The sequence below is a fragment of the Dunckerocampus dactyliophorus genome, chromosome 15, assembly GCF_027744805.1.
Source record: "Dunckerocampus dactyliophorus isolate RoL2022-P2 chromosome 15, RoL_Ddac_1.1, whole genome shotgun sequence".
Taxonomy (NCBI): domain Eukaryota; kingdom Metazoa; phylum Chordata; class Actinopteri; order Syngnathiformes; family Syngnathidae; genus Dunckerocampus; species Dunckerocampus dactyliophorus.
The window spans coordinates 11,394,199-11,418,509 of NC_072833.1; the positions used below are offsets into that span (position 1 = coordinate 11,394,199).

Consider the following 24,311-nt stretch of genomic DNA (forward strand, 5'->3'; position numbering starts at 1 on the left):
GGAACACTGATTACAGCCTCTGTCCCTCAGCATGAGCCACGCTGGTGTGGACAATGGCTGATTGCCTGTTGCCATGGTTACCGAACGCGCTTCACCAGACTTCGTGATGACCTTGGCCGCCATCTCCGATCACAACTACAGACAAAACCCGACAAATGCATTATGGAATCATATCCAGCATCCTGTGTGCGCCATGTTTTTCTTGCTTCGACAAATCCCAGACAAGCCAGCCAAGCTTTCCGGCAGATGGTCACCGCTTCGACAAAGACGACGGAAAGGCCTTCTCTTTGCATTTCGACTCTACAGCTGGCCCTTTGACTTTCAGTACACGCTGACATATTGTTCTTTGGAAGGGATGCATCCCAGCTACCTGTTTGCTAATCAATGGCATTGATCCCCCCTCTGTTGACTGATGGTTCCCCTGCAGCTGCACTAGCTGCTCAAGCCAAGCACTTTAGACTGCAACACACTAAAGTCTCGATTCTGCTTCCGTGTAATCACATTGGCATCCCCTCCAGTGTCGTCCGGATTCTTTTATAGCTCTTTGTCGGGGTTGGACGCGTGATGTGCAATTCTCTGCCGAAATATTAGGGGCAGTGTTTTTAAGTGAGGCAACTTGAGCAACCATGATACTCGTCGACGACATACTGTTGCTTGTTAGCACCCTTCGCAACGAGTGAACAATGACAATTAATTACAGACTGAGAGTGTTATTGGAGCTGGAACTAATCAGCGTTGCAACAGTCATTTTTATTGTAAATATCCATCCAAAATCGGAGGAGAATGCGTACACGAAACTGGTCTGTATACACAGGAAATCATATATTAAAAGCCGACCAATCACAGCCACAAGACAACGTGACATTTGTTTGAGGTGCACGGCAAGCGACACACGAGGGTTTGGAGGGGAAGGAGCGAGCCGGAGCAGGAGCATAAACCAGGCTTTCCACTGTGGTCACTGTTTTAAAGCCTGGCTTGCGCCACCACACCTTCAGTCTCCACCAGTATGCAAATGTGAGATCAAATTGGAATCTTTTCGACAGTCCAGATGAGCACAGCAAACATGAAGCAATGAGGCTGAACACACTGACTGTGCTAAGCAAACTTGAACGAGCACAAACAAAGACAAAGCAAGATGGCAGCAGCAGGCGGGCACCCCAAGGAGCTCCGATGCTCTCAAGCAGAACGCAGACAACGGCACGATTAGGCCTACGCTCGTGTTGAGCACAACGCCCGCCGATGCCACCTTCTGCTCTCCTCGCCAATCCTCCAGCTTGCTGATGAGCGTTTTCAGCGGTAAGAATTTTCTTAACAGACACTCACTGATAATAAGAAAATTAGACACGACTAGTCATTTTTGTGTCCCGTCACTTCATAATCATGGGGATGCATCTCAGCTGTTATGATGGTGACCACCAACTAGCGCTCTGGTCATGTTGGGCTTGTGTTAGCACAAATGCTATTAATACTACAGTAGTTGTGTGCTTCCCAGACAAAGATTATCATGTCAACAATGTCATTTCTAAGTCACCACAGTGGCTCTACACCAATAATTATCCCATACTGTTGCTTTAAAGTAATTCACCTCCAGAGAAGCCAGTGTGGCATACTGATATCAAAAACTGCACATTAGCATTAAATCCATTTTAGACTCAAATTTCCCACTATTTGTGTTTAGCTCCCATTAGCATGATCATGTGTGGGCACACACCAGTGCGAGAGAGAAGAGATAAATATCGACCTTTTACGCTCACATTCCACAGCAAATGATGAACTGACAGACGAGGTGTTTTTCTTTTTTGTGCCGCAGGTCCATTTGTCAGGCAGAAATACGGTGGGCAGCCATGTAATTTGAACGCTGATGTGCAGGAATTATTGCAATAACCTCTCCAATATCCATCTCCAAGTCATGTAAGTTCAACAGATCCCGTAATAAGGCGTCAATGTAAACATGCAGCATATGTGCTTCATTAAGAAAACATGATGGTGTGCAAAAGCTCTGAGGCTGACATGTATAATTCCGTGTGTGTGTGTGTGTGTGCTGGTGTCACATGTGCAAAAGTCAATAGGAGGTCACCGTGACGGAGGGCCAGCGGTGAAGATAAGACGTTCAGTGATGAATGGGCCGTGATGAGATGCACAGTGGCAGAGCCTGCCCACGGGCTGCGGCGCCTGCCCAAAGACCAGTCGTTAGGGCGCAATGGATCACAGGGCCGTACTGATTGCATCGAACACGCATATGTGTTTGGGTGTGTGTGGAATAAGATTATCGCCACTTCCAGTTTGCGGTGGTTAAAAGAGCATTTTGGTGACAACTTGTCATGTGACAGATTGCGTTTGATTGGCTCAAAAAGTGACGGGCCACAACTTTGGGTGCACCTGCATAATTTCATAACATTCAAAAACGGAGCTTGGTTTTGATGGGACTATCAGAGAGGAGGTGGGCCGATGGATCCAAATATCAATATTATCGATGATAGCGTGATGAGATCAATATTTGCCAGTTGTCTTCCATGTTTATTTCCACAAATATCTGGGTGTTTTTTGTTGTGTTGTTCAAATAACATGGTCGATATTTTTATACTGTATAGGGAATACCGGGACACAGGAGGGCCAAATGATTTGAATAGGAACCAATAGTATTTTTTGCTTTTGTTTACTTATTTTGCACTATTTTCTTCATTTTGCTCAAACAACTGTTTGCAATAAAAGGGATTAATTGTACTATTTTGTTGATATTGTTACATTGGCTTATATTGTTTATATGTCCTACTGTATGTTATATTATTGCCTAATATGTCCCGTGTTTTATTGTGATTATAGCCGTGATCAACAAACGAAAGGCAAAAATCACAAAATCACTCACTGATCTTGAAAAATCTTCACGTAAAAAATTACTGGTATCGGTATCTGTGATACGGGCCCTGTGTTTATTTGATACTAAAATCTGTAGTATCACCCACCCGAGGAAGAGAGGGGAGGCGCCCTGATGGGGGCATGTGTGAGTTGGAAGGTGCTTGTCACTGATGTCCTTCCACAGAGGAAAAACCAGTGCTTTTTTTTTTTTTCCCTGCTATTACCAGCTAGCAGTCAAGCCAAACTCACCAAGAGGTAATCAGACTTTTACAACAAAGTATCAGAACATTTCCTGGAGAAGGAACGGCTGCATGGACTTCATATACAAATAAAAAGTAAGAACACAAATGTGTTAAAAAATGGGTCTAAGACGTATCTGAATTTTAATTTTTCACGAATTATTGTCCACTTTTTTGGATTGAGCAATGAGCAACCTGTATTAACATAAAAAACTCCAAAGGAGTTAGTGTCTCACCAGGCATGAACTTCACTACACACCACTGACACCCCCCACCCTGTCAGAAAGGTGTTCCTTTAGCAATATTTGTATTACTGGCATGAGTTTTATAAATATGTTGTTTGCTAAACCAGTCATTTTCCATCCATTTGTACTGTACTGTGTTGTTAAGGTCAATGATGTCTTACTCCTGTAGGCTCTGGAGCGACTTTGCAGCTGCTTGATAAAGCAAGGTGCTCGTCTTCACTTCCTGCCTATTTGAACGATAAACATCTGCTGCAGCTTCAACACTCTGCTCATGAAGTGTCGGCAAAAAAAAAAAAGACCAAAAATAAATAAATAATAAAAAGTGAAATCAAAGGAGTGCATTCCGAGAGACGGTGCAAAATACAACAGACTTTTCTTTGGCTCCGTAACACCTCGGAGAACACAAGTGCTCCTCTCGGTCAGCATGGCTCTGCCTGGACTGTTTGCTCCTCTCCCTCGCGGGCATTCCGTCCATGTGTATATTTAGGGATCCTGTCAGCCAGAGTAGGAGGCTTGTCTTGTTGTCCACTTTTTGTCCATTTATTTGCTTTGGGTCACATATGATAGAATTGTACTGTGCCTTTTCCAGGTGAAACTTTCTTCGGGCTTCCGATTGGCTAGAATGGCCTTTGGGGCACGTGCCTTCAAGTTGATTTTATTGGACAGATTTCATTTTTGAAAACACCACTCTGCACTTGTTTTCTTCTTCAGCTTCTTCTCTGTCTTTTCCTCCTAATTGCACCCCCCCAAAAGCTCCACCGCTGCAGTTATAGATGGTGGACTCTTTGTTTTGCTCCTTGTGGAATTCCACAAATTGAGCGAATTGGGAGGCCGATCCAAGCTTGGAGCTTGCAACACAGCGCCTCTGTCCTCCCGAGTGCCGCATGAGACAAAGACGACACAGGCGCCAGCATTGTCACTTGTTTACCTCCTCTCCTAACCTCCTTTTCTTCCCTCTTTCTTTCGTTCCATGTTCTGCATCCTTTTCTTCCAGCCTTAAGCCTTTTGGACTCCGGTTGACCCGCGCTGCTCCTCTACTCAACGTTCACATCCTGCCTCTTTCTTTTGTTCAACATTCTTCATGTACAAAACATTTCAGTGTGAGCTGCAAGGATTCTGTCTTTCCATGTCTGGGGAATGGCAGAGTAAAACCTTTGCCGGATTCATGTCGTTCGATGAAAGAGACTAAAAAAGCTATTTGATCCCAATATGTTCTCATGAAGACTTACAACAATAATACATATTAAAACCAAAAAAATACATATGTTACCAACACTTGCAGTAAATATGGAGGATGTGAAAATACCACTTTTATCACAAAAGGTTATATTTTATGTCAGAATTTAAACAGATTATGGCAAGGCTGTTCAAAGTGCAGCCCGGGGGCCATTTATCGTTTATTATGATTTGTTTTTGATGCCCACAATAAAAGGCCACTCTGTAATATGCAGTTTTATCACACAGCACAATAAATTTCTGCACAAACTGTCAGAAAGTGCCTCAGGGAAGCTCATCTGCATGCTCGTCGTCCTCATCGGGGTCTCGACCTGACTCCAGTTCGTCGTCGTACCCGACTTTAGTGGGCAAATGCTCACATTCGATGGCATCTGGCACGTTGGAGAGGTGTTCTCTTTAGGGACGAATCCCGGTTTACACTGTTCAGGGCAGATGGCAGACAGTGTGTGTGGCGTCGTGTGGGTGGATAAAACAAAACTGCACATTACAGAGTGGCCTTTTATTGTGGGCAGTCTAAGGCACACCTGTGCACTAATCATGGTGTCTAATCGGCATCTTGATATGGCCCAGCTGTGAGGTGGGATGGATTATCTCAGCAAAGGAGAATTGCTCAGTATCACGGATCTAGACAGGTTTGTGAACAATATTGGAGAGAAATGGTGATATTGTGTATGTGGAAAACGTTTTACATCTTTGAGTTCATCTCATAAAAATGGGAGCAAAAATAAAAGTGTTGCGTTTCTATTTTTGTTGAGTACATATATACACACACATGGTTTGGTTCAATTTGATACTTTAGTTTTTTTCGATACAAAAAAAGATATCAGGCCTTTTATAACTTGTATTTTATTGAAATGACCAACATTTATCCAGTGCAACTGTACCCGCCTCATTTTCTGCTGTGTATAATTACGCTATGTCCACACAAATACAGATTTTTGAAAAACGCATATTTGTCTATGCCTTTTGGTGGTTCATCCACATGCAAATGTCGGTTTTTGTCCTTACAAACGGAGAGTTGTGAAAATTCGGGCAAGCGTGACGACTTTTGAAAAGTTTGTGTTTGTTTGTGGACGGCGTGTTTTTGGCTTGGTGCCATCAGATGATGTAACAATTGTGTGTCGTCATTTACACACTAGATACTAGAAGTATCATTTAATGTGTGCAATGGAAAACATTACATTACAATTAAACATACCGAGTGGACTTTTTGCATGTTTAAGAGTAAACATCAATGGTGTCACAAGATCTGGCAAAGTTAAAACGTGGTGAGATTTCTTGTTGAGAAAAAAAAAAAAAGTCTTCCGATAATAAATTCTGTTTTCCTCGTGTCTCACCTCCAAACAGGCAGGAAGAGTGTTCACTCTCTGCATTGGTTCAGCGCTTCATACATGCTGTATATTCAATGGCGAACAGAGTGAGACCTCTTGTCAGTCATACAGTTGCCTTGTCTCTGTGGGGGGAGGCAGGGCCGCGAGCGTACACACTCAGCGAAAGAGTGGAGCTTTTCGTGAGGAACAGTGCAAGGTAAAAACAAACTCCAGGCTCATACTGGTGGATGGTGGGTCTGTATTCATATAGTGCTTTTAATTTGATGTTGTTCCTGTCTTAATAAATAAGATAAATTAGATTGCTATAAAGTACGTATGTTTTGCTGTTCTGTTGAAAATCTTTAATGCTAGCGCTAATGCCAGCGCTGCTAATGCTATTTAGAGCCATTCTCGTCCTCAGTCATGCTAAGCTACAGAGCATGCGCGACAATCCATTCGCTCGCAGCCCAGGCTCTTGTGTTGTTTAAGAGACGGACTTTCAACCGGTTGCTAGTCTTGCGATACCCTGTGCATGTCTCTACAGTCCATGAATCTCAGGATTTATGGCTGATTCTTATCAATCCAGGAGGCTGCTACCGATGCAAACACATCTCTCGCTTGTCAAACCGGATATCCGGTCATACGTTACTACTTTTGTTCCTACTTTCCGCATTGGCAATCAAAGGCGCCATTATGGGTTGCAAAGGATGCTTATTTTTCAGGTAACCTTAAAAATTATAATTAGATCCCGTCTTAAATTTCTTGTTCTTCTAAATAATATACAGCTGGTCCCACATAAAATAAACTACTTTAATATGATTTACTATCCAAACAAAAAAAAAAGCTTTTCATTGCGTCCTCAAAAAAGGTCAGGTTTTTTACTAATTCCGCTTTACTGTCCTTGTAAAATGCTACTAAGTTCTTTTGAGAACAGGCAAAAGTATTCGCGCACACACACTGAAAAAGTTAAAGTGCAAGGTGAGGAGTGTGTAGAGTAAAACAACAAAAAAAAAAATACAGCTATCGGCTTTAACGCCACAAATTGAATCAGCACTATAGATTTTACATAGTGCTTATGTAGCAAGAAGTGTGAGGCTTATACCTCTGGAAGGCTCCGAATCAAATTACGGGGGAGCACATTAACACTTTCTGTGCTCGTTTACTGCTGTCTACATGCATTAAATGTAGTGAAGCATGACGCCGTCCTCGGGCAACCTCCTCATCTCAGGCCTGCCTTACCCACATGGTCTTTACTGGACTGTTTGAGGTCCAAACTGGGACAGAAGCATACATTTAAATGAGTTAGGTGTTCTGACATTTACATTTAACTGGGAATAATACATTCATCCATTTCTCTAATGTGCATAGCTGCTCTACAGGAGGCATTTACCTTCTAAATGTTGATTAGGTGGCTTATATATTTTTTTGCAGTTACGCTTTTCTGTTTTTCCTTTTGCGGCAAAGAAACAATAAAGTGGATGCAGCATCGCCCTCGGCTGTCATCGCCATTCCGATGCCAGCGTTCCTATTAAGCGAGGCTGTCAGCTGTGCTGCCACGCAGCCGGCGCTCTGCCTCTCGTACATAACAATGCCGCCTTAATTGGGACACGCCTGCGACAGTTACAATCCAATCAGGAGGAAACACACGGCGAGAGGGACAACAACGTTTCAGAGTGTGGATGAGAAAAAAAGGCCAGTGGATGGAGCACGTACGGACCAGCAGGTGCCCGTTCTGATCTCATGGCATTATTTGGAAATCACTTCACATTTTGCTTGGATGAGTGCAACCATGTCTGTCTCTTATGCTGATGCTCGATCAATAATTCAGTATGCTGATATTTGCAGTCAAATAAGCAGTTTTTTAAATATTTAATATTTTTTAAGGGCTGATTTGAATGCAGATTATTAATTTTGATTGTTTTTTTTAACCTTTTTCTATTTCTTCATGATCTCCTGCTGATTAGGAAGCGGTGCACTATCATCATCATCATCATCATCCAGCAGAGCAGTGGCTCCCAAACATTTCAAAGTCGTGTACCCCTTCAGACATCTGACTGGAAGTCATGTGCCCCCCTACTCCTGCACACTTAAAAAAACATAAACCACACGATGACGTATCTTTGATATATTATTATTATTATATATATTATTATTATTATTATTATTATTATAAACTCAACTGTTTTAGAGGGGTACGATATTTCCTGGCGGTTTTGTCTTCTGTTTGGTGAATTTATGTGGTGATATGATCTTTATGCTCTTTTGCTGTGTTTGGTCTGCAACAACATGGAAATAATCAGTACAATACAACTAATGTCCTAAATGTAATAATTATAAATAATTATGAAAACAAAGGGACGTCACCTACAGAAATCAATGAGGACCATAATTCAATACGAGGCTTCCTACTGAGCCAAATAGACATATGAGCACATACAGCAAGAGATTTATGTACCAAGCGAAAATGCACAGCAGCACAGAGCTAACATGATTAAACCTAACCACTGTGCATTTACGCACAGCATCAACATTTGTGAACGAGGACGAGGTGAAAGGAAAAATAGAAAATGCACGTCTGCGCAGCGCCGGAGAAAGTCCTACACTTAAGTCTCAGTCTCCGTCACACACGGCGTGTTCAAGGACCACCAAAGTGGCCACAACGCCCGTAGAAGACACAGTATTGGTGAAAGCATACATTTACTTAGCGTGCAAAATTGGGGGCTTTCTAGCATAGCCAGTGCATCCAGTCGACAAACAAATGACAGGATCATACAGCTCAGAAAACGCATGAATTAGCCACAGCACCATGTAAGAAGACCAGCTCTCATTTAGCATACAATACAAAATGTTCAAGGTTAAACACTTTTAACGCACAATGTCATCATCTAACTTATTTGTTTATCGAACGCACACAGGAGAATGGACAACTTCATGCTGTCACCTTTTTTCTGCACTCTGACCGTTCGAGCGCATTACGTAAATCTCAATTTTCTCAATATGCAATATGCATACCCTATTTTAGGAACATAGTAGTATAGAACATGATATACTATTGTTATTATTCTTTGTAGCAATTTAAAGCATTAGTATGTAATTGCAGGAAAACCGTGACGATTAAGGGTGTAACAGTACATGTATTTGTAATGCGATTTTTGGAAATTGAACATTTGGTATGGTACAGAGGATGGTACACATTAGGTGACAGACAGGAAGTAGAACCGCCCATAGTCACGCGTCAGTAAAGAAATCCAATGCAGCCTAGCCTTTGGCTAGCGGTAGTTGTGGATGGCGATAGTGTCACGGAGAAGCCAAACCTTGAAAATTCCGTCGTTGAAGTCTCCTGTTTGGGAACACTTGGCCCTGGCCTCAAGCAATCAGTCTAATTTATCTTATTTATGATGTATTGTGTAAAACTAAGACATGAATAACATCAAATTAAAAGCACAAAATGAATGCCGACCCACCATCCACCAGTTCAAGTTCCAGCCAAGTTTTTCCGGAAAGATTATTACATCGCTGTTTGACGTGTGTGGTAAAAGGCAGTGTGCTAGCATGAATTAACTTGAGACAAATGTGCACATTAGCGCTCAATAAGTCATCCAAACTTACCTTTATGCATTCCCACATAGTATCAGCATTTGACACCAAATAGGTGAAAGAGAAATGGTAAAAATACAGTGATAGTCTATCTGTGCGGCATGAGATAAAGTTAGCACACGCACAATGGACATGCGTCACGTGAGACGGATGAAACAGAGAGAATCCAGGCCACTTTTCAAAATAAAACATAAAAAAAATGAAATTAATGGTAATTATTTTTTCTTTCTTTCTTCTGGCCCGGAGGTTGGGGACCACTGTTGTAAACTATTGAAGTAGATCCCTTCAATGCGCAGGGGATTACACCCTCCAGCAAACAGCAAGAAAACGAGACCAATGGACACACCCATACAAAGCCCTAAAAAGGCCTATTTTTGATACTATAAACTGTATAACATACCTTACGTAAGTATGAGTGAATGCATTTAGTTTTACACATTAAGAAACTATTAGAGCTGCAACGATGAATCAATGATCAATCAATTATCCAATTAACTATTTTGGTGTTCGATTCATTGTTTTTTAATTTAATTTCCACTTTTAATGTAAATATCCTCTGATTTAAGCCTCTGAAATGTGAATATTTTGTTTTTATTTCCTTAGTCTTCCATGAACGCAGACCTGTTATCTTAGTGTTTTAGGCAAAACAAGATATTCACACACACACACACACACACACACACACACACACACCAGCTTTGACTTTGGACAACAGTGATCAACATGCTTGCCTCTTTTGATACACTCCTGATCAATGATTTTAAGACCAGTTGATAAATTGCAAGAATATACATTTTGCACTGTTTTAAGGAGGTTTTAAGTAGAAAAAAGAAATGGGGAAAGAAAGAAGAAATGGGAGTGAGATAAAAAAATAATTTTCATTCATCAATTTATTGCAAAAAAACATGAAACTGTCGTTGCCTTGGCGACCCAGCATCACCCACTTTATACGATGACTTGACCAGCCTGGCCTCTCTGTTAGCTTTAGCTATAATGTTTAGATGCGTGTGTGCAGTTCTTGCTCATGAAGTAACACAAATGGGAAGAATTTAGAGCAGGTAATTTTAGGTATTTTTTTTTTCCTGCACTTGCGAGCGCTCTTCTTCGTCGTCTTTGTCCTGTCAAAAGCTTTCAAGTCAGATGAAATGCTATCTGTCAGCGTGCAACTGCCGCCATATTGACACAACCTTGACACCATGTGGGCCGAGTGCCGAGGAGGCGTTTGCGAGGCGGTGGAAACAACGACTCCATGTCCACGATGAGACAAGCGGTAATATGGAAATAAATCAGCTCTGACAGTCCCGTCCATCCATCCCCCGTCCTCGCACTTTTATTCTTTTCTCGAGCTGCCTTGCGTCCCGTTTGCATTCGATCTGAGCATTTCTCCGTCATTCTTTTCAAATATAGCATTTATAACATTTAAACTAAAGGACACGTGTATGTATTTTTTTTTTTGCTGTAAATGACATTTGCTTAGGATTTCTCCAGTTTTGTTTGCAAATCATCTCACAGGAAATGTAGAAAGTTCTCATCTCCTTGCAGATCATACCCAAAAGAGGAAAGAAGACTTCTTCCGAACAAGGGATGATGAGGAATACTGTAGCTTATATGGGCCAGTTATTATTACAGGAGGTCGAGATGGACCTGGTATGCAACCCAAGTTGTTCAGTGTTTCTCCCTTTCTAAGCATTTTATGATGTCTAATTTGACTTTACTTTTCACTTTCCTTTTTTTTTTTGACGCAGTGCCATCGGAACAGTCGGCCCCACACTTGGTAGACATAATGAAGGACATCAAAAGTGACATTTTACTTCCACAGTGTCGCAACTCACGATTACGTATCCCTCCGCTGCACACACGTAAATAGGTGTCTTCTTCATTTTGCACAGTAATAAGAGTGCGTCATAACCATGAAACGTCGCAACACAAACGCCGCCTGTATTCTTGTCTTAGCGAATCATCGGTGACAAATCTCAAACTGCCGCGTTTGATTAATGACCCTCAATATCGCACTGTAATTAAAAGCCAGTTGGATGCTTCATATTTTTATCAGTGCCAGTCATTATTGGAAAAATCCAAAGCCCCCTTTGGAAGCGCCAGGGGGATTTGGCACGAGATAATCAGCCAGTGAAGGAAACTCGTTTACAATATTAAAAGCAAAACAAATGAAAGGTAGGAACGTTCATTTCCCTCCCACTGCCTTAGCTTATTATGGGTGTGCTGTTGGGATCTATACCCTGGGGAGTCTAAGTTGACAGTTTGCAGATTACCAGATGGAGTAGGTCATTAGTTTCTGGACTTTAATTAATTCCTAAATGCTAGCCTCTCACAGTTCACTGGGCTGTCATTACTTGTGCCTGCAGGATGTTTGTTTGTTTATTGTTCACGTTGTTAGTACATCTCAATAACTTGGCGCATTTGACTGACTAAAGAAGCAAAAGTGGGTCATACAAGGATGCCCCGGCAACGTGCCACGGAATATGCTACGCTGACACACGTGACATCCCTGTCGCAAATTTCATGTCGTCTGGCGCACACCTGCAGCACGCCATCAATGTCTGGCAACACAGAGCAGCCCGATAACCTTTAACCTTGTTGTTGGCTGCTATGTTTAGAACGTTGCCTGGCATTGTTGACTAGCTTTGAAAAATAAAAAGGAGAAACAACTATGTAGAGTTAATGCAAGTCAGAGGTGTCCGAAGTCCAGCCTAGTGGCCGTTCTTATTATCGGCCATAGCATAGATTTTTGAAAAACACATGAAGGAAGATTAGGGTCACACGGAAAACAAAAATCCAGCAAAAACGGGCCTATTTCAAACATACTGGCAAAAGGTGATTGATCATGATGAGTTCATTTGAAAACTTTGATTAATTTAATTACAATTTAAAATCATTTGAGAGCAATAAAAACGCTTGAACACACCTGTTTTCAGTGTAAGTGTAGTTTAATCCAAACTCTGACAAGAATCCACAAGTACAGGACTAGTTAATCACGATATGATGTTCATAACTGGAAAGACTTAGTACAGTATTTGACACAATTTCATTCATTTTACAACGACTTACTCAATTTGATCTGGAATATGCGCAATTCATTTCATGACTTTGTTGTAACTAATTGATTTGCATGATTAGAACACACTTCTCAAATGTTATTATTGTTACATTTTTGTGTTACATATTGCACAACAATGACAAAAACGTACCGTCCATCTTTACATTGATTTTTCTCAGTTTCTGATAGCACATGTCCTGTGTATATGAAAGAAGATGTGTGTAAGACGTGTCCTTTTCGGACATGTTCGGACATTGCGCAAGTGTAAAAATGTGATACACGTCAACTTTATTTTGTTAAGCATGTTCCAAATAAACTTACTAAAGCTTTTAAGTATATTAGAATAACTATATACGGTGAGTTTTATGGTGGGTTTTTATTTTGAAGCTCCATTCCAATGATTGCATGACTGATTTTCATGAGTTAGAAGGAGGCCTCGACTCACAATCTGCCTGCTTCTCCAAGGAACTTCACCTAACTTTCACAAAAAGAGTCCAAATCAAAGAGCACGGCGGGGAAGGAATATAAAAACGAAAATAGCATGAGAAGAAAAATAAGTGTTCCCTTCACCTCCAAGAAACAAGCGTGATGATAAAATCGCCCCCACTGCTGCAGCAAGAAGATAAACTAGCAACATCCTCCAACAAGGGTCACAAGTGTCCTTGGATGACCCCGACACCCTGCACAACCCCCCACCCACTCCCACCACCTAAGTTTCTTGCTGTGATATGATTGGCTGCCTGTATATTTGTGGACTCCATAACAACTTCAACCTTCAGCCAGGGGATTATGGCCTCATCATGATGGACCTCATTGTACGTATGGCCTCATTTACATTTGGGGACAAAGCTGGCGCAATGTTTTCAAGGTCGCCTAGGCAACGATAATGAAAGCACACAATGACTTCGTGATGAAGAATTAGCCAGACGGAATCATCTACAGCAGGGGTGTCAAACTCAATCCCACAGGACGCCAAAACTCAAAGCCTACTTAAGGTTGTGGGCCGAAGTGGACATTAACCCCCACACCGCCCCGCAGTTTAGCATCTTTCTTATTATTTATCCTGAAATTCTCAACACTTGTATATTTCTGCATATTGAAAGTATTAAAAACCTTAAAACCTTCTTGTCCTTTAAACCAACATAATTGGCGAACGAAGCGCACTCATGTGCATCATCAGCGCGCACACAGATGCTCTTTGAAGTTGTGAACATGACAGGACGTGCCTCGATAATCCAGGCTGAAAAAATAGTAGTTAGAATGGTCAGAATTTGAGAAAATGTCTCACTAGCACTGACAAATAGATAAGTAAGCAGCCTACACACCTTTTATCCCGGTTCCCCTCGCGCACAATGGAACATACGATATAACGCACCCCTGTGGTTGTGTTTTCAGGTTGGGACAAAATGCGCTATGATAGCTGGTGAACGTGTTTTTATGCGAACATACATTTTTTTAAAAACTTCACTCGTGTGGCTGGACATTGTTTTACATTGGAGTGGGGGAAATGTGCACTTTTTCGTGTGCGTTCATTCCTGCTTCGACTTTCCGATGGTCCGCGGGTATACAGTAAGACTATGGTTGTTCTGGCATGGTTGTTTGTTTCAGTAAAGTGACTGTTGATCGACCGTTCATTCTCTCAATGTTCCGACAATAGCTGCAGTATTTTAGAGCATACAATGCGTGAGATGTGTAACCCGGAAGAGTTTGCAGCTGTGGAATGGGCGGATCACGCATTTCCCAGCATGCTTTGCTGTAGTTCAAATATGCACTTTTGACTGTCTTATGCCTCTTTCAGGTGTTATTTTGTCCAGACAGGGTGTAATTGTTAAAGTGCTGCCATTTTTAGTCGTGTGCAGTTGACTTTTGGTCAGAATCTGGCACCCCTATTAAGAATGCTTGTGAATTTCGTGCAATACAAAATATTGTTTCTACTTCTAAAATTAAAATTCCAGAGAAATAGTTAATACCAGAGGAATGGCTTCATTACGCAGATCGCTGTAAGCGATCCGCCGGATTAAATTGCAGCGCGGGCCAGATTTGGTCCCCGGGCCTGAGTTTGACACATAAAATCTACAAGCAGGTTAGCACATACATATTTAGATATATTCAACACGTGTGCAGAACATAGGCTAGTGTGCGTGTTTTTTCACTTGGCATACACCCCCCCAAAAAAGACTGGGAAACAAGAAAAAAGGCAAAACATGCATCAAAAATACCTTCATCTCGAGGCTTGTTGGCTGAAGTTTCATCATGTTTTTTTGTGAGCGGACCTAGGGTTCAGAAAAAAAGGGGGGGAAAAAGAGAAAAGAGAAAATTCAAAAAAGATTACTGGCAAAAAACGTTCTTTTTGTAAAAAAAAAAAAAAGAAAAAAAAAAGAAAAGACAAAAAAAGAATAGTAAAAAAAAAAAAATAAGAAAAGAAGAAGCAAGAGCAAAAAGGACAAAGCAGTTTTTGGTGTGGTTTTTGTGGTTGTTTGAAAAGAGGACAAAAACAAAAGGCATCACAGACACATTCATCACAAGAAAAGACACAAGATCAAGAAAGATGATGATGTCATCTCCTCCTGCAGGACAAACAAGCCCCCCACCCCTCCTGAAACCCTGTTTGCTGCATCTGTATCTCAATGATTGGTTAGCTAGGTGGGTGGACTTGAAGAACAGGACCCCTCCTCCAATAAAAACAACGATATTTAAGAAAGAAGAAGAAGAAGAAGATTATTGATGGGGTCCTGTTCTGCTTTTTAAATGAGCCCCCCCCCCCGTAAATGGCACAGCTGCTGTCTGAGCGGTGAAAAGCACGTCCAAAAACACCTCGAAGACCAAAACAACAGTCAATTTGCCATTTACACAGCTGGCTGAACTGTGGAAATTCGTGGAAATTCACTTGTTACAGTCAGTAGTTTCTATTTAGGCACTCATACAGGGATTCATCCAATTTCCATCTAATTATTAATCATTAATCATAATTAGTTTGATTATGAATTGTTATATAATTACTAGAGTTTCATGTTTTGCATTTTGTTTCCTTTGTGTACTCAAAATGAACCGAACTGTGACCTTAAAACCGAGATATTACACCTCATATTCATTATGGGGTACCACTCTTTCCCCTAAAAATGACATATATTTAATATTGGTTAGAATTATTGAATATTTATAAGATAGCTAGCCATGTAAGAGTAACAAAAGGACAAAAAGGAACAAACAACAAAGAAAGAACTACGGTACCATCATTTACTTGAAATAAATGCAAACGTGACACCTGCTGCACCAAAATAAACAATCAATAAAGACAAGTTCAGTTTCGTCTATCAAAAGCAGGAAATGGGCTCTGGCGGTGGTGGTGGTGGGGAGTGTGTGTGTGTGTGTGTGTGTGGGGGGGGGGGGGGGGGGGGGGGGCCTTAATCACGCAACCATCACTGGCACGGTGACATGTTGACAAGAGAAGCACCTCATGGCGTTTGATTGGCGTCATTTTTACAACGAGCGACTTGAAACGGCGTGCAGTGAGAACCAAGCTCAGACGGGAAAAAACAATCTGGGATTCTGTTCTCAATCAAAGAAGCTGACACAATTTGAACATGTGCAGCTTGATGGAGACCCCTTGCCCCCACAAACACTCCCAGCCGTACATGGCAGAAACACAGGTGGTGCATTAGCCCAATAAAATGACTACAAACTGACAAACATGTTCGATCTTTGCCCGCTTTTTTCTTTTTTTCTAACCTTCACTTTTTCTTTTATTTAAACGGGAGCTTCATATGGCACACAAATACAATCAAAATTGGACGTCTTCATACGGAACACATTGATGCAACAAATGTACAAGTTGCATTAGCAAGAACAGTTTTATTGGCTCAATGTGCTATGAAGTCAAATTTCAATGGCAAATGAAGTGGGCATAGAAATGAGCCTTGAGGCACTCCAAGTGAAATGAAAGAAAATTTAAAATGACGTTTCGCCAATTCATTTTAATTGTCAATTAAAAGCTAATGTGATGTGACAAAAAAGTGACAAGATGCTTCATCTTGTCTTGTACTTCCACTGGATTTTGCTGGTCTATCTTCAGGATTACGCAAAATGCAATGAGACAAATTTAATAAAATACGCCAAAGATTGAGCTGCTAGAATTTGGGTGAAATCTGTGTAACAAGACATAAGGAGGAAAAAGGCATCCTGTTGTATATCAAGTCAATATGCTTTTAAAGTAAGGTTGCGGGTAGTGTCTGGTGAAAAACATCGAAATAACTGCATGTACGCATGTAATATCTCATTAAAAGATTGATGCAGTGCAAATGAAATCATGCACTTACAATGATCACATCATTGCTGTTGCCATAGTGACCTCCCATCGCCTATTTTAGCGTTCTACAACACCGGTAGACCGGCCTGGATACCTTTTCTGTTGCGTTAGCTTTATTGCTTAGAGTGCTGTTGCATGTGCATTCACTGCCAGTCCTTCACAATTAGTGAATTTAAAACTAATTCAAATGCAGCCAGCCGAGAGAATAAGGCAGAAAAAATGGGGGAGAGCGGTCAAAATCAACAAAGTTAGCAGAGCAAAAATCGGAGAAAAAAATCTGAAAGGTACACAGACTGCAGCGGCCATGTCATGTGAAGCAGAGTGTAAGCGGGAGGCAAACAAGAGAGACGCGCCGAGTGATGGGGAAGCCGCCGGAGTGACATTTACGGAGTGGTAATTATCGAGTAGGCATGAAGGTTAAAGCTAGTTTCTACCCATGGAGCCGCACGCACACGCAAACACTTGTAAACACACACCAACACACACTTGTCAGCTCATCCGTTCATGCATTCAGCAATGACAAATGCTTTGGAGTTTGAATCTGACTGCAAACACAATCCCTCACGGCCAGGTTTTAAATGAACAAATGTGAATTTGATGCAAGGTCTATATTCTCTTCTGTTACTGGCCTGAAGCTGGTTTTGACTGGCGGCAACCTCTACAGCGTTATAAATAAATGTAGAACTAAATAAAATCCGAAGTCAACTAAACCTGCAGGACACACCATCGCCCCTCAATGACAAGCAGCGACCAAAGCTGTGGACATTTTTGAATGCAAACATCTTTAGCTTTAAATATCTATTTAATAAATGACATTTATTTATTTAAATTCGAAACGTATAAACACTGTTTACATGGCATTACGTGGCTGCCGAGAGGGCGTTAACTTTTGAACGTGTCGCAAGCATTACATCCTGCCCTCTTCCTGCTCCGAGCATGTAAGCCGGGCCCCGGGCAGCACACACATATACACAGGAGCCTTTGTGCTGCCGGTGTCATTTTGTGCCAGTTGCAAACTGTCCCTTTAATGGAAAGACATTAAAGTGCAGTTTGAATTTGGGGTGGTGCAGCACAAAACAAAAGCGTATTAATTAAGTACATGTTCTAGCTTTTGGGGAGTTGAATCAGAGCATCTGCACATGGACCTGGATGAGACGTGAAACAAGACGCTAAAAATCAAGCAAGTGCAGTAGCTCTGATTCAACACTCAAAGTGTGTAACTTTAATAATAATAGGAGGACAATTTCTTCTGTAGACCACCCCTCTGCCTCGGCCGATAGATTGAATTGGGCATTACACAGTACTATCATACTGTACCTGGTAGGCTTCATTGTGGGCGGAAATTTCCCCAACGTGAGCTTTAGCGTTATGCTGCGCTCTTCTCCAGGAGATATGTAGCTATCTAGCTGTGTGTCGGGCGGACGGCACATTAAGTCCACAATGGATGTCTTTCCCTTCCCGCTCGAGCTTGACCAAGTCATTACGCAATTTTTGGGGGGGCAAAGACCACTGAAAACGGTTGGGTCGCGACCCACCAGTTGAGACTCACTGAACTAAACAAAACGAGTCAACCACAAAATGTGGATTGTGGGGCCATGGGGGAGGTCTGAGTGCCACTCTCCTGTAAGGACAGCAATAATAAGAGGAGTAACATGTCAATGAGGACTGTGGGGCCATAGAGGCTCACACTATTATTAGAAAATCTCTCCAGAGTCATGTTGGACTTGGTAGTAACCTGCCAGAATGGGACATCATTGTTTGATGTGAGCTTCTGTGCTAACTTTCTCATAAAGTGGACAAAGGAATCCGATAGTTGCAACAACTTCATAAGGCCTGTCGACTCCCGAGTGTAAACACTGCTCTCTGAACTTTTTAAATGAAAAACACCTCCCCCGTGCGTTCCCATTCAAATCAATGCGACATAGCTTTCGGATGAGAGGATGCAGGGGGAGGCTTTGAACGCGTTTATTGGCGTATTACCAATTAGACGCCACATGCGCACTTGTGGCTTGACGTGTTACAAAGCCACCAGCATCCGGATCCTATTAGACGTTAACGACTGGAGTCGTAAATAGTCGCAAGACAACAGGTGCCGCAGCTTAAATAATAAAAAAACCAAAACAGCTAAGCTCACTTTGGTTGAAAGGCAAAATTTTTCGATTTGTGGTTCTTACGGTTAGAGTGTAAACAGTCTGGGCTAAGCAGAAAATGCAACACAAAATATGCTCCAGAAAATGTGTTTTTCCCAGAACCAGAAAGACCCCCGTGTTTGAAAACCCTTTGCAGAGACAATCAGATTACAGGAAAACTGAGAAAAAAGTAGAGTGTAGTATAGTATTGAGTGCTGGGGAAGGCATATGCATGTGCGCGTGTGTCCACGTGAGCAGAAAGGGAGGTTTTGGCGGTGGGGTTCTCATTCGCATTCACTGCTGGCGCTTTGCTCGGCTTCAGACAGCCTGAAGAGAAGAAGAGATGGCCCTTTGAGGTGCACTGAGCGTAATGGAAGCGCTGTACATGCAGCATCCCATAATATACCTCAATGAGCCGTGCGAGTGTACATGTGACTAAAGTGTGCGTCAGCGTGTCTTTAAGGCTGCGGGCTCCTTCTCAAGGTTACATGACAACTTGGAAAACAGTCACAACAAAGTTTGAATTAGGATTTCAGCCGTTAGTAAGGTGTGACGCATCAATAATACTAAACGATCGACAACAAGATGGCCGAACGTGCTTACGGTACTTGAAAACCGCTGATTCGGCAGGTCAAGCGCTACACTGCACCTGCACTATCTTAATGTGATCCGTTCTGCCTTTGCAAGTCAAATAATGCTTACTTGACAGTTGACATTGCTGCAGACTATAACAATAAACAATGAATACAGTCGTGTCAGTCAAACTGAACATTATCGTCATTGTGAATGCACGCACACGTTGTCATTTCAAGCAGGTTTGCGCGCACACATTCAATCATGAGGATAAATGGAGTGCGCTCTGTGATCTTTAATAGAACACAATCAGATGTACTTCCTTCGCCCCGCACTTAAATCAGACGCTATCGCAGATTGTGCGACTATTTAAGTGGCGTTGAAAAGTCAATTCACTCCGCCCGAGCCTGAATGGATCATTTAAATGAGCAGGCTGAGTCCTATTACTGTCCCCATTGCTCATCCGCCAGCGCGTCGGAAGGCGGATGAAAATTTTAGGGAGGAGGAGATGAAAACGGCGGCCATGACGGAGATGATGGCGAGGATGCGGCGCACGGAGAGATTATGACAATGTGACGTGCAGTACAAAAGCCCACCCGGGGGAAAACACTATCCAACGACCTCCACCCGCCCCATCTCCACTTTATTTGGCTTACGGGCTATAAATAGCTGGAAGCGAGCCATCGCTAATTCTTTTATTCAGAGGCTCGCGGCCTCACACCAGGATGCAGGAAGTAGTGAATGGTTACCGAGGCAACACCTCCGCATCCTCCTTTCATTGGAAAACTCTATTGTATGCTTTCTACTTGTGACAACAGCTTAGGGCAGGGGTGTCAAACTTGCTTTCATTGAGGGCCACATTGCAGTTATGGCTGCCTTCATAGGGCCGCTTGTAACTGTCAATATATATGAATATAAATATGAATATAACCTCATGCATTTGATTATGATATTCTTACAAACAAACTGACGGGTGACTTGCTTTGACATGAGAAGTGAAGTGAGAACATCAAGGTGTCCGCCAGACATTCAAGTATTTATGTTTGATAAAAATGCTTGGAATATGTTGTTGCTTGATCAAATAATACTAAAGATTAGAAGAACCGCACGAAAAATTATTTTTCTGTCAAAATGAAAGATAAATACATTTAGAAGGGAAAAAGATGAAGTACAGGATAGACACACATTATTCCCAGGCTTTACATAAAATGATGTGGCGCGCCACATCTGGCCCCCGGGCCTTGCGTTTGACACCTGTGGTTTAGGGGAAGACCTTCTGTTCCCTGGTGCACAAAGCCAGGTCCATGAAGGCATGCTTGGATGAGCTTGGCATGGAAGAACCCCACCAGTATACAGTACAGTAGTAGTGCTGTAGTATTCCATATACTATTTACCACCGATAATTCCAACAGTCCACCTGGAATTATTTGTTTTCTTTTAGCTGTAAAAGTGCCAGACAATCTGCTGTTTGTGCTTGGGTTCCTTTTTTCAGGAGTACTTTAAACATCTGGCAGCTGGTTTGCATTATTGCACGCCAAAAGTGTCCGATGTGTATAATGCCATACCAACTCAAAAAAGTGAATTGAGTTTTCCAGATATTTACAGAATAAGACACCCAGAATGTACATGAATAGAGGATGTGAGACTTACAGTATGAGCTACGAAGTACAGTGGGGTGTGAAAAATGGTTTGCCCCCTTCCTGATTTTGTTTTTATTTTGTATGTTCGTCACACTTCAATGTTTCAGATCATCAAACAAATGTAAATATTAGTCAATTACAACATAAGTGAAGACAAAATGCAGTTTTTAAATGAAACGTTTCATTGTCACCTTTTCACAGAGGGCCATGCAGGTTTGGATTTTTTCTCCCTTAATAATAAAAAGCTTTATTTAAAAGCAAAAAAATGAAGAAATCAGGAAGTGGCCACTGTATAAAACATTGAGCATCAAGGGCATGTGAACATCCTTCCATGTTTACTTCCCAGACGACCTCCTCGACATGTTTTGCAATCAAGCAAAACAAAAGTGCGATAAAGAGTGAAACACCAAAAACAAATGGTAATAAATCCCCAAATCGTACTTTGTCATAGAAAGCTTGCTTGTCTGTTCTTCTCCGTCATACTGGCTCGTGCTGCTCTGTAAACAAACCCCCATGATGCTTTGTATCAAGGCCTCGTCTTCTCGGAGCTGTTGGGACGCAGTCTCTATGATTACCGTAATGACCGGTATATTACCGGAAAGCGCAGTCTTTAGTTTCAGAAACAGTGGGATTATTTGGGTAGTTTGGAGATTTAAAAATATCATTGAAGGCTTAGAAAATGACTTGCAAAACCTCCAGGCTTTAAAAGCTTAATGGGCTGTTTATGGCCCACGGGCCGTAGTTTGCTCATTTCTGGTCTGAAGTGAGAGCACTTGTAAATGTAATTACCTCTCCGAGCTTGATTGTCTTATATCTCCAAGAATGTCTGATCGGTTTAACGGATGAGGTGGGGAGTGATTAGGAAGCCATGTCCGGCATAATGCAGGAAGATCGACAGGAGATGAGAAGGTTTGACACGACTAAATGGACCTCTCACTATAAGGAGGTACTGAGGACATGAGGGACAGTTTGTGGATTTATTTCCTCAATTAATCAAACTGTCTCACGGCAAAACTATTCATTTGCTTCTTGATTCAGCTGAAAAACACACACACACACACACACACACACACACACCTCTCGTAGGCGCTTTCCGGGCACATTCCTAATAAACTTCAACGTCCGCAAGCTAAGCCAGCTCAACACTCAGTGATTACAAAGTTGTCACATTCTGCCTCACACTGGACACTGAGGAAAATATTTACATGCATCTGTCCGTTTGTCTACGTCCCAAGCTTCCATTCCTGGCCTCAAAGGCACACACTCGTCACCAAATATAGCATTTCCACTTCTTATCACATTAGAAGCTCCATCCTATTAATATATTGCTAAACCTTTTATTCTTCAACACGCTGCAACTCAAAATGACTCAGTGTGAGGGAGCTCAAGCTAATAACTGTCATCGTTTGGAGACGCTTTAACACTTACTCGTGGCATAAGAAAAAGGACGAAATTAAATGAGCCTGTTCTCACAAGGATTTAGTAGGATTTGGTACAAAAATACCAAATAATCTACACTGATTAGACGAAAACAAGCAGAGATTAACGCATTAAATAAATAAAATTACAGTTGCAAAGACAATAATTCTTATTTTAAAGACAAGAGAAAAAGCCTGGATTTTTTTTGTGTTGCACACAGCATCCGCATGGAGTGCAAGAATTTTCTTTAACAACAGAAATGTTTAACATTAATACACCGAAATGATCAGTCCCAGTGACTCCCAGAACATGTTTTTTCTTTAAATAACAAAGTTTGCCCCTTTAAAGCCCATCTTTGTTGAGGCAAAGATTGCTGGGTTTTATTGGAGGGTGTCAATCGGAGCATGGGTCATAGAATAATATATTTTTTTTAGTTTTCGAAAATTTTCTACTAAAAATCTTTAATATTGTCAGCTTTTAGCACGAGTAAGGAGCACGATGAGAACAACTTTATTTTTATTGGACGTGTACTATCTATATACACAGTTGTACCTCGGTTTTTGTTATTGATCTGTTCCAAAGGGTCTATCTAAAACTGAATTTCAAAAATGCAAAACTCAAGTAAATGAACATCTAACGTCACTTTTTCCTTGATTGAAGACTCTTGTTGGCGAAGACCAGGGAGGAGGGGAGAACTTTGCAACGAATTATTTCTTGAATTCAATGGTTTTCTCACCTTCTTTATCAAAGCGCTGGCGCTTGCAACTTCTGTTGGCTCCATTGTTATTTCGAAGCCGTGTTCAATACAAAAAGTGGACAACTGTGGTGTAACTCTGTTAGTTAGCAAAGAACTATAGTCAAAAGATGATGACATCATAGAGGGGCGACGGAGCTGGGAGACTTCCAGGGCGCAGTTGAGAGCATGTCGCGAGCACACGTTAGGAGCACAGATGGACTCGCGCAAGACTGAGTCACCAATGCATGACGCGAGCACTCAAGTCTGCGGAATGATACGTGGACAAACGTACTAGTTTGCGTAACGCTCTCATTTTTAGTTTGTATGAAATGTTTCAAATGAATGTGCCTTACAGGATCCCGTTGTATTGTGGAAACTAAGTATCGCAAGATCTGGTGTTGGGTGTGGGATCCGAGATGACTGAGCAAATAAGCAATGCTGGAAGTAGTCCATCCACATCTTAATTCGTAGCACAAGATTCAACATGGCAAAAAGGTGAAATACATCAACGTTGGTTATGCACAATATGTACGATAACCGAGACAACCAAGACAACATTTTCGGAAAAAACAGAGTCATATGAAATCGGGGCGTTCTAAAACCAAGGTTTGACTGTACTAGCATTCTGCAGAATGACGCAGATCTATTTATGCTTTTTGTGCATTTTTTTTTCTTTTTATAGGGAAGCAAGCATGGCTGGCAGGAGGAGAAGAGATGAGCACGACAATAAAGGGATTTTTTTTGGCATCAGCAGTTATACATCACATTTTTATTGCAGCAGGCTGACACCTTGGTTGTTCTCCTTCTTTGTTTGTTTTTTCTCTCTTTCATTTCTTGAAACATCTCGGTGCCAATGCCTCAGCAGCAGCAGCAATAGCGAGGCTATCGGCCCTGCTTTACCGCGTTAGCATCGAGCTGCTCCTGATTCATCTTTAAAAGAAATTGAAATATTGCGAGATGATGCGGGATG

At 41.7% G+C, this 24,311-nt stretch overlaps 1 protein-coding gene across 3 annotated transcripts in view; it reads right to left on the reverse strand.

Moving 5' to 3' along the window:
• The window catches only part of nlgn2a (neuroligin 2a), a 116,473-nt gene that overhangs the window by 44,957 nt on the left and 47,205 nt on the right, over positions 1-24,311 (reverse strand). For 2 of the 3 annotated variants that reach the window (XM_054753972.1, XM_054753973.1), the window contains one exon: positions 14,758-14,811. The exons of the other annotated variant lie outside the window; for it this stretch is intronic. In XM_054753972.1, the coding sequence (XP_054609947.1) occupies positions 14,758-14,811 (54 nt within the window). The remainder of the gene's footprint in view (positions 1-14,757; positions 14,812-24,311) is intronic. 3 annotated transcript variants of the gene reach the window in all.